The following is a 13,175-nucleotide window of genomic DNA, read 5'->3' on the forward strand; positions in this document are numbered from 1 at the left end:
GGAGCCTGCGCGCCGTGCCCCGGGTGAGCGCCCTGCACGGCCGCGCTGCCCCCGGGCCAGCCCTCGCCCCGTCCCCGGCGGTGTCGCCCCCGCTGCCCCTGGGCCGCTCGGCCGTCGGGTCTGTCCTGCCCCGCTCACTGCCCTCCCCGGCTGCCCCAGGACTTGCTGAGCCGAGCCACGGTGGAGCAGCTGCTGCAGAGCCAGCGGGACTGGGATCGCAGCGAGCTGGGCCGCCTCTGCCGCCCCCCCGGCCCCGGCCCTGGCCCGCAGCAGGCCCTGGTGGCCCCGCTGGTGGGAGCCGACGGGCCGGGCCACCGAGGTGAGGCCGTGCTTGTGCTGCTCTGCTGCCCCTGCCCCGCTCCTGCCCCCTTCCTGCCCCCCTCCTCCCCCACTCCTGCCCCTCGTGTCCCCAGAGCCTCCCCCGGGGCTGCCACGGGCTCTGCTCGCGCACCCCATGCCCAGCTGCCCCGTGTCCCCTGGTGCCCCACAGTCCCAGGGCATCCCGACCAGGGCTGGCCCTGTGCCCCACATGCCTGATGCCATCCCCCCAGCATTGGCCCCATGTCTCCTGTGCCCCACGTCCCTGGTGCCATCCCCCGGCATTGGCCCTGTGTCCCCTGAGCCCCACGTCCCTGGTGCCATCCCCCGGCATTGGCCTTGTGTCCCCTGAGCCCCACATCCCTGGCTCCGTCCCCTCCCGGGCTGGCCCATGCCCCCCCCACGGCGGGTGCTGCTGGAGGCCAGGCGTCGCTCCCGCCTGCTCTGCAGCCCCCGTGCCCAGCTGTGCCGATGTGCGTGCCACCTTCCCCGCGGCCTGGAGCGCAGCCCAGCTCGCTGCCATGGACCCTGCGCAGCTCCAGCGCTGCCTGGGGCTGCTCAGCCAGGACCCGGCTCTGCGCCCCGACCAGCTCCGAGCAGTCCTGGGCCAGGCGAGGCGGGTGAGACGGGATGGCGATGGGGCAGCAGCCAGGGACACGGGCGCTGGGCTGGGCTGTGCAGGACTGGGGAGTTGTGCTGGCCATGGGGGGCCGTGCCGGCCATGGGGGCTGGCCATGGGGCCGTGCTGGCCATGGAGGCTGCCCGTGGGGCTGTGCTGGCGCAGGCACCCCAGGCTCGGTGCCGATGCCTTGCGCGGTATGTCCTGGTGCGGTGCCAGCAGAGCRGTGGCCGGCAGGCAGCTCAGCGGGCGCCGCTGGTGCCGTGCAGCTGTTGGGCAGTGTCCAGGCGCCGGAGCCAGCCCTGGCCCTGCTCCTGGGCCGGCTGGCCACCCAGCTCGGCGAGTCGGAGCTGCGGCAGCTGGTGCTCTCTGACTGGGGGGCCCTCTCCGCCCTGGGGGACCTGGACGGCTGGTCGGCCGGGCAGGTGAGGACCCAGCCGGGCGCCCCGCCGTGGCCAGCAGTACGGGCAGCCGGGTCCCCCCCACGCCACCCGCTGCCCGTGATGGGGCTCTGCTCCCACAGATGCAGGCCGTGGTGTCCAGCTTCCTGCGCCAGCGTGGGGTGCGCGCGCGGGACCTGGTGCTGCCAGAGCTGGTCGCGCTGGGGCACCTGCTCTGCGGGCTGCGGGCTGCAGAGATGCAGAGCCTGGACGCCAAGGAGCTCAGGTGTGTGCCCCGTGGGGCAGCTGGGGCTAGCGCTGCACGGACACCAGGAGGAGAGGAGAGGGCTCCTGGCATTCCCGGGCACTGCTGGATGCTGCAGAGGGTGCAGGCAGGGATGCTGCTCCAGGCACGGCTGCCGTGCTGCTGCGCCGCATGTGTGGGGCCGAGCTCTTGCTTGGGGGGTGCGATGCTTTCTGCTACCCCACAGCAAAGCAGCGCCTTTCCTGGGCTCCCTGAGCTTGCGCTGCTCAGAGCAGCAGATGGAGGCCTTGGCCGCTCGCCTGACCTCCAGCGCAGCCTTTGGCCCGGCCAGTGCCTGGGGGCCTGAAATCTTCACGGAGATCGGGACACTGGCAGGTGAGGGGCAGCGCCAGGCAGGGTGGGACGTCAGCGGTGTGCTGTGGTCGCTGCAGTCTGCCCCAGCCAGGCCCCGTGACTGCTGCCCTCCGCGCCCCCAGCCGGGCTCCCCGACATCGTCCTCTCGGCACTAGTCCCCGAGCAGATCTGGGCACTCACGCCGCAGGCCATCGCTGCCATCCCGGCACCCAAGTTCGCAGTGAGTGCCCCCTCACTCCTCCTGTAGCCACCAGCACCAGCGTGCTGGGCCAGCAGAGCACGCAATGCTGTCCCGCCGCACGCAGTGGAGCGGACCCCGACTGGGCCGGGCCAGGGTGGCCGGAGCCCCCTCCCGGGGACAATGCGGGCAGCAGCGGGACGGAACGCGGATGCGGGGGCTCTCCCGGCAGGCGGCAGGCCCTGGCCAGCTGGGCTCTCCTCACAGGTGGTGTTCGGCTCAGCCCAGCTGCTCACCCTCTCCAGCGCCCAGGCCTCGGCCGTCACCCCCGAGCAGCGCAGGAGGCTGAGCAGCGCCCAGCGCCGGGCCCTGGCCAGCGCCCAGTATGAGGGGGAGGCAGCCCAGGACGGCCAAGGTGAGAGCAGCGGGGGCTTCTGACCCCAACGCTGCATGTGCCCAGCCCCCCCGCGCGGTGCCCGGCCTCCCTGCTGCAGCAGCTCCTCTGCCTCCTCACCTCCTGCGCCGTGGGGCCCATCACTAGAGGCCCGGCTCCCTGGGGGCACAGACCGTGCGGTTCTGGCAAGGGGCAGCATCAGACCCTCGCCCTTGCCAGAGGCTTCCCTTCCCACAGCAGAGGAGCCTGGCACAAGAGCAGGGAAAGGGCTGTCTGGCCCTGCGAGGTACCTGCCCCCGCGGGATAGCCGGAGCGCTGCCCGCAGGGAGCCCAGCCCCACTGCCTGCCCAGCCTGCGCTCCCTCTTGGGCTGTGTCTCGTCCCACCTCCGCACAGCTGAGACCCGCCCCCCACTGCTACCTCTTGCCCTAAACCCGGACCCTGAACAGCTCATGGGGATGACAGCAGACTGGGCCAGCCCTGCTCAGAGCTGTGCATGCATGGATGCGCGTGTGTGTGCACACACCATGGAGGGCTCCTGGCAGCAGCAGTGATGTTAGCCCCTTCCCAACCTGGCACACACCTCCGCTCTCTGACGGRACTTTCTCTTCTGCAGGCAGGAGTGGAGCCAGCCCCCGATCTGGCTTCACCTTGGCTCTCCTCTTCTGCCTGCCCCGCAGCTGTCTGTGTGCACCCTGGTAATAAAGCTGCGATGGGCACCCAGCTCTGCTCCCTGCCTGCCTGCAGCAACGCGCCGCCCAGCAGCACCTACTCCTGCTGGCACAGCCAGCCTGGTGCAGCGGCTCCCGGCCCCCTGCTGCCCCCAGCCCCCTGCCCGTGTGCAGCCCCTTGTGCCCCCCGGGCCAGGGCAGCCCCGGGGGCCCGTCCCTAGGGCAGCAGTGGCTCAGTGGAGATCCTGGGGTGGCTTGAGGCAGGGCAGGAAGCCTAGACCCACGCGGGTGCCCTGTCCGTGGGCAGGAGGAGGGCCAGGTGTGGAGAGGCAGGGGAGAGGGCACTTGGGAGCTGGGATGCGGAGCAGACCGAGCCTTGGCTACAGCAGCGCAAGTTTATGGGTGCTGGCACGAGGCGTCATGGGCTACAGGACAACAACATGCTGGGCATGGTGCTCGCGTAAGCTATGGGCAGGAGCCAGGTCCTGCGGGGCTGGTGCTGCCACGGCGCTCGCTCAGTGCCGGAACTGCGGCACCGGGGAGGGGATGCGGATGTCCTGCCCCTTCTCCAGCCGCCGCTCACAGTCGATCAGGTAGTTCACGCCGTCTATCACCAGCTGCACCAGCTCCACCTGCGCCAGGAGCACGCGTGTCCCGTCAGGGACCTCCAGGGCCCCGGCCGCTCTCTGGCCGAGCCACACTAGCGCGGCACCTGCCCAGCGCCCCACGCGAGGGCTTGTGCTGCCCATGCCCCCGCGAGCAGCGCAGTGCCCAGACCCTCCGTCGGCCCCGGCACGCGGCCCTGCAGCTGCTCTGGTGCGGGGGCCCAGTGTGCGCATGCGCTCCAGAGCCTCCCTGCCCAGACGCGGCTCTGCCCTGCACCCACCTCGGACTTCCCCAGACGGTCCAGGTTGGAGATGTCGAAGACGCTGCCAGTAGCTGCCGTGTCCACCCCGCCTGTCCCGCGCTTCTGCAGCCGGAGGTTCTCCAGGATCTTGGGGAAGCGGCTGTCCTGGTGCCCAGAGAAGAGGGGGTGTCAGCACTGGCCAGGACCGTCAGCAAGGCAACGGGGGCTGATGGGACCCGCCAGCAAGGGAAGGGGTGCAGGGAGCCCTGCTGCGAGCAGACCCAGGACCAGGTCCGGGTCCCGGCCCTCTCCAGCTGTGGACGGAGGCATAGCCTGGACCATGGCTGGAGTTAGCTCTGCTTCCCTGGTGAACCTGGGCAAGGCCTGGGGTTGGCTCCCCTGCCAGCCTGCACCCTTGGCCGGGCTCTGCTCCCAGCGGCCCAGGTGGTCCCGGCTCCCTGCAGACCCCGCAGCAGCAACTACCTTGCTCAGCAGCGGCAGCTTGATGTGGACCCCCGCCCGCAGCCCCGTGCCCAGGTTGGACGGGCAGGTCAGGATGTATCCTAGCCTCTCGTTCCACATGAACTCCCAGCCTCGCTCCTGGATCAGCCGCTCCACCTGGGTGAGAGGCAAAAGCAGCTGTTCAGCCCCAGCTCTGCTGCGCTGGCCCTGGGCACACGGCCCTGCGGGCGCTGCCGGCCCCAGGCGAGCGTGCAGGGACCAGCTGGGCAAGGGCCCTGCGTGGCCGGTCCCCCTTCTGTCTGTCCGTCTGTCCATCCGTCTGTCCCGGGGGCCGAGTGCGGCGTGGACTGGCAGGTGCTCACCTCCTTCAGGCCCCGGCAGAACCGCTCGAACACGCGCTTCATGTTGCCCCCCTTCTCCATGGAGATGATGCGCGTGTGGTCCTCCTCGTTGATCCAGATCAAGAAGGTCTTCTCGTTGTTGTGCCTGGGGACAGGGCAGTGCTCAGGCCATGCGGCCACCCACGAGCCAGCCGCAGCGGTGCCACCCGTGCCGAGGGCTGCACTGGCTCCAGGCCCGGGGCTTGGGCAAGCACGGCAAGGGCGAAGCCACCGGGGCGCCAGCAGCCCGTCCCGTCCCGGGGGAGCGGGGCACGGCGCCTGCACCTCGGAGCTGGGGGCTGCCAGAGGGGCTGGGCAGTGTGAAGTGCCCGCGTCGGGTGCCAGGTTGTGGGCAGCTGGAGCGGGGGGACTGTGCGGGGTGTTTTCTGCGAGGCTGCTATGGAGGAGCTGTGCTTGCACAGCGGGGCATGGCAATGAGGCGTGCGTGTGCTGACTGTCACACTGCAGGTACGAGGGCTGCTGCAGGGGCATGCAGGGATGCTGGGGACGAGCTGTGAGATGCATTTGTGCAAGGATAAGGTCTTGGGGGCAGACGGAGCCTGCAGAGAGCGGGAAGGAGCATGAGGGGTGTCCGGAGCAGGAGGTGGCTGCAGGTGCCCGGCAGCCCAGGGTGTGAGGTGCCGCGGGACAGTGAGCAGCCAGGGCCACAGCAGGGGCTCGAATGTCGGGGTCCAAAGCTGCCCCCTCCTTAGGAGGGTGCTGCAGGCTGTGGGGGTGCCCAGCTACTGCAGGGACTGCTGCTGGTGAGGGATGTCCAGGCTGGTGTCAGCAGAGCGCCCAGCTGCCCGGCTGGTGCCAGCCATACCAGGCAGGCACTCACCAGATGCCTCGGGCGTCAGGCCAGTCACGGGCCATTCCTGCCGCCGTCAGCAGCGGAGACACCGGCTTGTCGAAGAGGAAGTGGTCCTGGGAGGGAGGCAGTGGGTGAGCGTGCTCCCACGGCTGCTCCGGCCTCACCGGGCGCCCTGGCCCTGCTCCTGGCAGGGTGAGCTTGCTGCCGTCGCCTCCAGCCGCTGGAGCCACTGGCCCCAGGGAGGCGGCGGCGGCCAGTGCACGGATGCCGTGCGGAGCCACTGCACGTTGGGGCGCCCGGGGCCAGGAAGGGTCCTGCCCCCAGGGCGCCGCGCAGACTCACGTCGATGAGCTGCTGCTGCTCCTTCTCCGTCATCTCGCTGAGGCGGTAGTAGCGGCCCGCCAGGTCGCCCCTGAGGCCGTTCAGCGCCTCCACGGCCACCTTCTCCACCTCGCGCCGCTCGGCCCGCGTGCAGGCTGGCGGCAGGCTCAGCCCGCGGATGCTGCGCCCCGTCCGCACCCGGGATGACAGCACATAGCGCTCATCGAAGTGCCCGAACTTAATCTGGAACAGATGGGAGCTGCGAGGGCGTTTATGCAGCAGCAGCGGCACCGCGCGCAGGCGCCGTCCCTGGGGAGGAAGGGCCCCTTCCACCCCCTGCTGCCCCCCGCCACCCCCCATCGCCCCCATCACCCCCATGGCCCCCTGCTGCCCCCATCACCTCCACCACCCCCATCACCCCCATTGCCCCCATTGCCGCCCCCGCCTGGCCACGTGGTACTGCTGCCGGTCACGCACCTTGCTGGCATCCAGGTCTGTGAGGTGCTTCATGGTGCGGGGGTTGTAGCCGTTGTGCCGCTCCTGGATCACGGGGTCGAACAGGTCGGCAAACACCTGCAATCACAGGGACATGCGGAACGGGCGCGTGGCTGGGGGGCCGGGGACCGTGCTGCCTCTGCACCACAATGGCCACCCGTGGGGCAGCGCTCAAGGGGCGGCTGCCGTGACAGACCTGTGTCCCCGCGGGGCTGCTCCAGGGCCTCTCCGACTGCCTGTGTCCCATGAGCGCCCGCCGCCTCCCGTGCCCTGGAGCGCCTGGGCATGGCAGGGCGCTGGCAGCTGCTCACCTCGTAGGTTTCTTCATCGCCCGCTACCATGCCCACCGTCTTGATGAAGGGGTGGCCAGGGTTGTCCACGCCGGTCTGGATGCACTGGTCCAGGGTCCAGCCATTGGGGGTGGCCTTGTCGCAGAGCCGGGCATAGATGGCAGGCGTCAGGTTGCTGGCCATGCAGTTGTTGTGTTTCCGCAGGTCGGGGTACTCAGCACTGCGGAGGGGAGACTGACGAGTCCCGGCCCGGGGCTGGGGGACTCAGTGCGTGCTCCTGCCCTGAGGCCCTGGGGCGCTCACAGGGCTGCAAGGGCAGCTCCGGAGAGGAAGGTGCAGCCGCTCTGCTCATCCAGCCTGGCAGAGGCCAGCTGGGAGAGGGCACGGCATGCACAGCTACACGACTGCCATGCATGGTGATACAGCTGGTGTGCACAGCGACATGACTGGTTTGCACAGTGACACAGCTGCCGTGCATGGCGATACGACTGCCATGCACGGTGACATGGCTGGTGTGCACAGCGACATGGCTGGTATGCACGGTGATATGGCTGCCATGCACAGCGATAGGGCTGGCGTGCACAGCGACATGACTGCTGTGCACAGCGACACAACTGGTGTGCACAGTGACACGGCTGGCATGCACAGCGACGTGGCTGGTGTGCACAGCAACACAGCTGGCGTGCACAGCGACATGGCTGSTGTGCACAGCGACGTGGCTGCCATGCACAGTGACATGGCTGCCGCGCACAGCGACGTGGCTGGCGGGCACATCAATACGGCTGGCGTGCATGGTGATACGGCGAGTGCCAGAGAGGGCAGAGAGCAGCCCAAGCTGAAGGTTGACATTGGCACAAGGACAAGGGGCCACAGTAAATCCGGATGGGTTGCTGGGTGCGGCTCATTACCGGATGTGCTCCTGGGCGAGCTCCCCGGGCCAGCAGCGGGCAGCAATGCCGGCCATGTGCGTGGGCACGGGCAGCTCACAGGACCCGTGTGCTAAGCTGCTTTGGTGGCCAGTCCAGGGAGAGGGTCTCCCTCCCCTGATCCTCCCTGGGCCTGCCCCAAAGCCCCCCAGATGGAGGGCTGCTGCCCTCCCTGGCCCCTTCTTCCCAGTGCCGGCCATCTGCCGAGTGGCAGGAGCCGGTTTCCACTGCAGCGGGCGGGAGCAGCCAGGATGCATTACTCGCAGGGCCCTGGCACATCCATCTGCATGCCCTTGGTGCCGGCTGCAGGGCTGAGCACGCCGCCGGCCCTGGACCCCTGCACCTGACCCCACGTCCCTGCACCCCGGCCGCGGCGGGGCAGGAAATCGGCTGAGCCTGATCTGCAGCTGGTGGGAACCACGCTGCTTTGGTGCAGTTTATTGTATTAGGGGGACGCTTGTCTCTAATCAGCTTAGGGGGAGGCCGTCTCTTGACCTCATTCCCACGTTAGCCAGGCTTTGTGCTTGTTCTGTGCTCGTGGGGATTGGCAGGGCAGGACCTTTGCAAAGCTCTCCACAGCCAAATCCCTTCTGCAGGGAGGTGGTGCCTCCCCCACCTCGTGGCGCAAGGCTGGCTCTCGTCAGCCCAGGCGGCCCCCCAGCCCTGGGGGCAGCTGTCCCCTCTCCGGGGTGGCACAGAGCAGCTTGTGGGAGGCTTCGGGCAGGGGAAGAGGTGCTCATGCCAGCCCAGGTCTGGGCTGAGGGAGCAAGAGCTGGCCACATCACCAGCCGGGGTGCTGGGCATCCTCCCGGTCCCTGGGACCCTGTGCTTGGGTCGAGTGTTTGCACAGGGCGAAGGGTTTGGCTGCCRGTGCCCAGCCCCTGTGCTGCATTGCAGAGAGCTGTCACTGCTGTCGCCTCCACCCCTGCGTCTGCAGGCCAAGAATGTGCGTTGGCCTTTCGCCTACAGCTTGGCCAGTGCTTGTGGCTTCCCAAGCTTTGCAGAAAGAAAGGGAGTTAGGGCTTACATTGCCTGCTCTGTGTAGGGAGGTCGTTGCTGGTTCTGGCCTGGCCCAGTGCAGGGAGATGTTTGCTCCAGGCAGGGCCCAACCCCAGGCTTTGCAGGCTGGGGGCTGCTCCCCCTCTACCGGCTTGAGATGCCAGTTCAAAGGATGACTTGTCATGTACAGGAAGGAGCTTGCTCCAGCCTCCTGCACTGCTCCTGCCGTGCGCTGGCTGCTGACCCATGTGCCCCCCCCCGAGAGATGAACTCAGGGTACAAACATTTGCTGACCAGAGTGGGACATTCAGATGTGTCTGCCCCCCCCCCGCCATTTCCAGCACTGTGAGTGCTGCCTGGCATGCTGGCACTGCAGCTTGCTGTGGTTTCCACCATGGAGTCATGGACTACATCCAGAGACCCTGCAAAGGTTGCTAAGGGAAGCAAGCCTACTGCCAGTAAGAATAAAGATGCTGCAGATTTACATGTGCCAGCTGATATGCTCAGTCCACATCTTCACTGGGAAGTGTTCAAAGAGTCCAAAAACCCAAGAGATTCAAGCCCCTGCCTACAGGCTCTATGCTGCAGTGCTGATTTAGCTCCTGGGCTGAACATGCCCTCCCCCAGAACAGCCCTGAATCATTGCCAGCAAATCTGGGGAATCTCTTTCCAGCCTCTCTAGAACATCCAAATGAGGCTGGATGGTGCCAGGAAAGCGGGGCAATTCGGGAGATGAAGCTGTTAAAACCTTAGGGCTGTGCTCACAAGCATGCCCAGCAAAACCAGGACAGGGCTGCATGGGAGATTGCCCTCTCTGCCGCCTGGGCTGCTCTCCCTCAGGTGTGCCATCCTGATATCCAGGTTTCTCCCGCACGAGCAGGAGGATGACACTGCACTGGGCCTTTGTGGGGTTGCCTTGATCCCTTGATTTGTGTCCCCAAAACTGGTCATAAAATGACGACATTTTTAGCATCAGGCTTTTGTGCCTATAGGGTGTGCTCCTGCAGGCTCCCCCAGTCACGGGGACTGAGTAGCTATTTCTGCCAAGATACCTTGATGTGGCAGCAAGGCCTTTGCTAGCACACCCGCTGCCTTGAGAGCCAGTGCAATACTGTGGTCCTCCTGTGGCCTCAGGGAGCATCTGCTTGCAGCAGCCGCTCTCCGCGTCCTTGCACCAGGAGGTGCTTCGCCCTAGGAGGACGCCTGCTAAATGCTCAGCGGGTATCATCCCGTCCGCAGGCTGGGCAGCTCCTCCTGGAGCGGCAGCCCATGGCATCTCCCCTGGGCTCTTCAAGGCTCATCCAGCAGCCTCCAGATGTCTTTCCTGGCACCACCAGCCACTGCCTCTCCGGGTGACCGTCCTGGCACCCGTGCGGAGCAGCAGCCCCTCCCGCACGTGGCAGCGTAGCGGCGAGGGGGCCATGCAGCGAGCAGCGTGGGTCTTGCACGGCGGCGGCGGGAGGAGCCAGGTGCCGCCGAGGCTGCAGCACGCAGCAGAGCAATGCGGCTTGTCTATGCGGGGGGGGTGTCTGGGAACAGTTCGGCGGGGATGGTCGGTGTGACTGTTCGAGCATGATGCTGTGCCTCGTGTGGGACCCTGCCTGGCAGCAGGCACCGCTGTGCCCACGTCTCCTCTGCACAGCATCAGGAAGCCGAGGGGAGTGACGTGCCCCCCCCTCCCCAGAGCACAGCCGTGTGGATCGCAGCGCTGCTGCTGTGCATGCAACTGTGGAGCACTGCTTGGACCTCGAGGCTGTTACCAACACCCCTCAGTATTTAATTTAAAACCTAGCAGAGGAAAAACCCTGATGGTTGCTGTGAATCCCCAACGGGGGTCTGTCCAGGCTCTTCTCAAATGTCAGCACCGTCACGAGGACTGTTTCCAGACAAATACACCCTATCAGGAAGCTCGTCTCAGTGCTTCCTAGCCACGTCCTCCCCTCCCCGATTATACCCCCTCCTCCAGACCCATTCCAGCCCCCGCTTCCCACAGACACTGCCTGGCTGTTCACTGGCCCCTGCTTTTGTTTTTCTGTATTAACAGTCAGACCTGCTGCTTTTCCTGAGCCACTGCTCCTGCCACAGCAACAGCTTTGCAACACTTCCAGTTTGCCCCTCTTCCCTGGCCACAAGCAAAGATCTGGGAGGCATTTTGTGTGTGCAAGGAGCACACTTCTGTGTTCAGGTTTAATGGGGAAACAGGCCAACTTTCCCCAGACTCCGGTGCCCTTGTCTGCAGGAGCGGGGTGCGCACGGGCAGAGCAGCTGCCTTTCTCACGCCAGTCTGGCAGGTCTCACAGGTCCTGATGTTTTTTCCTCACCATCCTCACTCAGTGAAGACCTGATGTCTGTGGTCCTGCAGTGTTCAGTAAGCTTGAAAATACAATCCTCTTGGGAGGTGAATAAACAAAAATATCCACCATTTATCACTGTTTGAACTCATGCCATTTCCAGCTCCTCATTTCTGTGGCCTGACACAGTGTGTCTGAGCCCCGGAGCAAGCTCTTAGCACACAGCTTTCTGCACAAGCAGGGCTCTCAGCCTGCAATGCAGAGCAGCACCGCTCGCTAACTACACGGTGTTTGGCGCAGGGATCACAGCAGCCGCACGTGCTTGGAGCAGTAACATCCCGTCCCTTTCTCTGCTCCAGCCTTCACTGCACTCAGCCTCTGCCGGCTTTGGGATGGAGAGGAAAATGCGCTCCTTGCCTTCCTGACACGCCGCTGAGCTGTGCCAGGCTGAGCAGCCAGTGCTGGTGGCACAAGGCAGGAGGGCCCTGCTGATGGCTGCCGTGTGCATCCTCCTCCTGGCCCTGGCCCTAAGCCACCCTGTCCTCGTGAGGCACACCTCTACTCCCCTGCACTGGCCTGCCGCACTTGGTCCCCGGTGCCGCACAGGACTAAGCAGCGCTGGGAGCCAGGCGGGAGGAACCTGCGTCTGCTTCTCCCCAGCCACGAGGGCACTCGGCTTTGAGAGACCTTCTCTTCCTTATTGCCGAGGCGGGTGGCGTGACCAGCACCAGGCAGTTCCTCCGCCTGAGACTGCTGGTGCTGGGTGCTCGCGGGGCGGGGGAAGCGCCTGGCTCCCTCCGGAGCCCAGCCCAGCCCAGCTCCCCAAGGGCAGCACTTGGCAAAGAGCAAGTTGAGCAGGGAGTGACACGAAACCTCCTGCACTAGAGCTTGAACCTTAGCACCACTCTGCAGCCGGTTATACTTATCTGGCTTAAGGGATCAGGCACAGGCTGTGTAAATACAGCCAGCAGCTCCTTCAGGCAGAGCCAGCATTATCCCCACAAACAACCCTAAGTCAGAGCCGTGGCCATGCCTGCGCCTGCCTGCCCAGCTTGGCCCAGCACTCCCCATCCAGGCCACGCACCGAGTCCTCATTGCACATCTCAGGGCTCATCTTCATTCAGAGTTTGCCAGGAAAGGCAGGTGTCACCCCAGCACTTGCAAACGCACTGCACACACTGGCGAGCTGCCCCAGCCCCCCTGGGCACCCATGTCTCCAGCAGCAACCCTGTGCGTGAATGGAGAGGTGCAGGGCTGGGTGCAGCTTTGGCTGGGAGGGCGCAGGGCGTCCCCTTCACAGCACGATGAACTGCTCTGCTTTCATGGGGCCCATGGCCCCCTCTGCCCCCCCCCCCTTTAAATCTGCGCCTGAGAGGAGCAAGTGAGGAACTGCCAGGAAACCTTTTCTTCAAAATACATGAGAAGTCCCTGTCCCAAAGGAAGGCGTGTGTGAAGATTGGTACAGCCAGATGGGGTCAGGCCAGGAGCTTTAGCCAGCTCCTGGGGGGCTGCGGAGAAGTTTCTGCTCTGACACAGGCTCTTGCAGATGGAGTTCCTGGGTGTTTTGCCAAGATAAGAGAAAGAGAAGCCTTTTGCTCTGTCCTGTTCCCACCAGGATATTGGCAAGTCTCCTCTGGCTCCTGCGACAGCTGGGCTGAGCCTGGGGTATTCCCTTGCTCGACGCCTTTAGGATTCTTCCCTGCCAGACTAACAACGCCCCCCAGCTCCGTCCTCTGAGAAATCTCCCCATCACCCCAGCCCTGCTCTCAAGGATTTGTCCCCAGCTTTCACCATCCCTCTTTCCTGCTCTGCCCACACCTGGTCCCTGGGCCTTGCCAGTGCAGTGCCTTGTCTGCAGCATTTTGCCTGTGCTCCCAGGGCCAGGGGGAGTTCCCAGGGTTTCCCCTTTCCGGACTAACCCCGTGAGGCCCAGCCCGGCCCAGGCTGGGGCGACGGGGGCCCTACGCCGGCTGACTGTGCCTGGACCAGGCCCCGGGGGTGTCCCTGGGGATGGCACCGGAGCCGGCACTCGCGGCACGGCCCGAGCGGCCTCCGCTGCGGGCGGCCTCTGCTGAGGGAGCTGTGAGTGCCCGGGGCCCAGTGGCAGCCCTGCCGAGCCGGCAGGTCCCGGCCCGGCCCGGCCGGGCAGAACCAGAGCCGGGTCCTGCAGCG

General features: G+C 66.1%; 2 protein-coding genes across 2 annotated transcripts in view; one reads left to right on the plus strand and one right to left on the minus strand.

Moving 5' to 3' along the window:
* STRC (stereocilin) overlaps positions 1–2,552 on the plus strand; it is a 10,636-nt gene extending 8,084 nt beyond the window's left edge. Inside the window, exons 14-20 of the mRNA XM_026087389.1 lie at positions 160–319; positions 769–938; positions 1,207–1,362; positions 1,461–1,603; positions 1,809–1,957; positions 2,059–2,156; positions 2,382–2,552. Of these exons, the coding sequence (XP_025943174.1) occupies positions 160–319; positions 769–938; positions 1,207–1,362; positions 1,461–1,603; positions 1,809–1,957; positions 2,059–2,156; positions 2,382–2,552 (1,047 nt within the window). The remainder of the gene's footprint in view (positions 1–159; positions 320–768; positions 939–1,206; positions 1,363–1,460; positions 1,604–1,808; positions 1,958–2,058; positions 2,157–2,381) is intronic.
* Positions 2,553–3,559: 1,007 nt separating this feature from the next.
* Positions 3,560–7,014, minus strand: LOC112976287 (creatine kinase U-type, mitochondrial). Its single transcript, XM_026087340.1, has 8 exons — positions 6,809–7,014; positions 6,480–6,575; positions 6,024–6,245; positions 5,709–5,794; positions 4,850–4,973; positions 4,509–4,643; positions 4,065–4,190; positions 3,560–3,810 (listed from the first exon to the last, which is right to left on the minus strand). The coding sequence occupies exons 1-8, from the start codon at positions 6,968–6,970 to the stop codon at positions 3,694–3,696; spliced, it is 1,068 nt and encodes a 355-aa protein (XP_025943125.1). The 5' UTR covers positions 6,971–7,014; the 3' UTR covers positions 3,560–3,693.
* Positions 7,015–13,175: the final 6,161 nt, after the last annotated feature.

This window comes from Apteryx rowi, unplaced genomic scaffold (genome assembly GCF_003343035.1).
Source record: "Apteryx rowi isolate R43461 unplaced genomic scaffold, aptRow1 scaffold_713, whole genome shotgun sequence".
Lineage (NCBI taxonomy): Eukaryota > Metazoa > Chordata > Aves > Apterygiformes > Apterygidae > Apteryx > Apteryx rowi.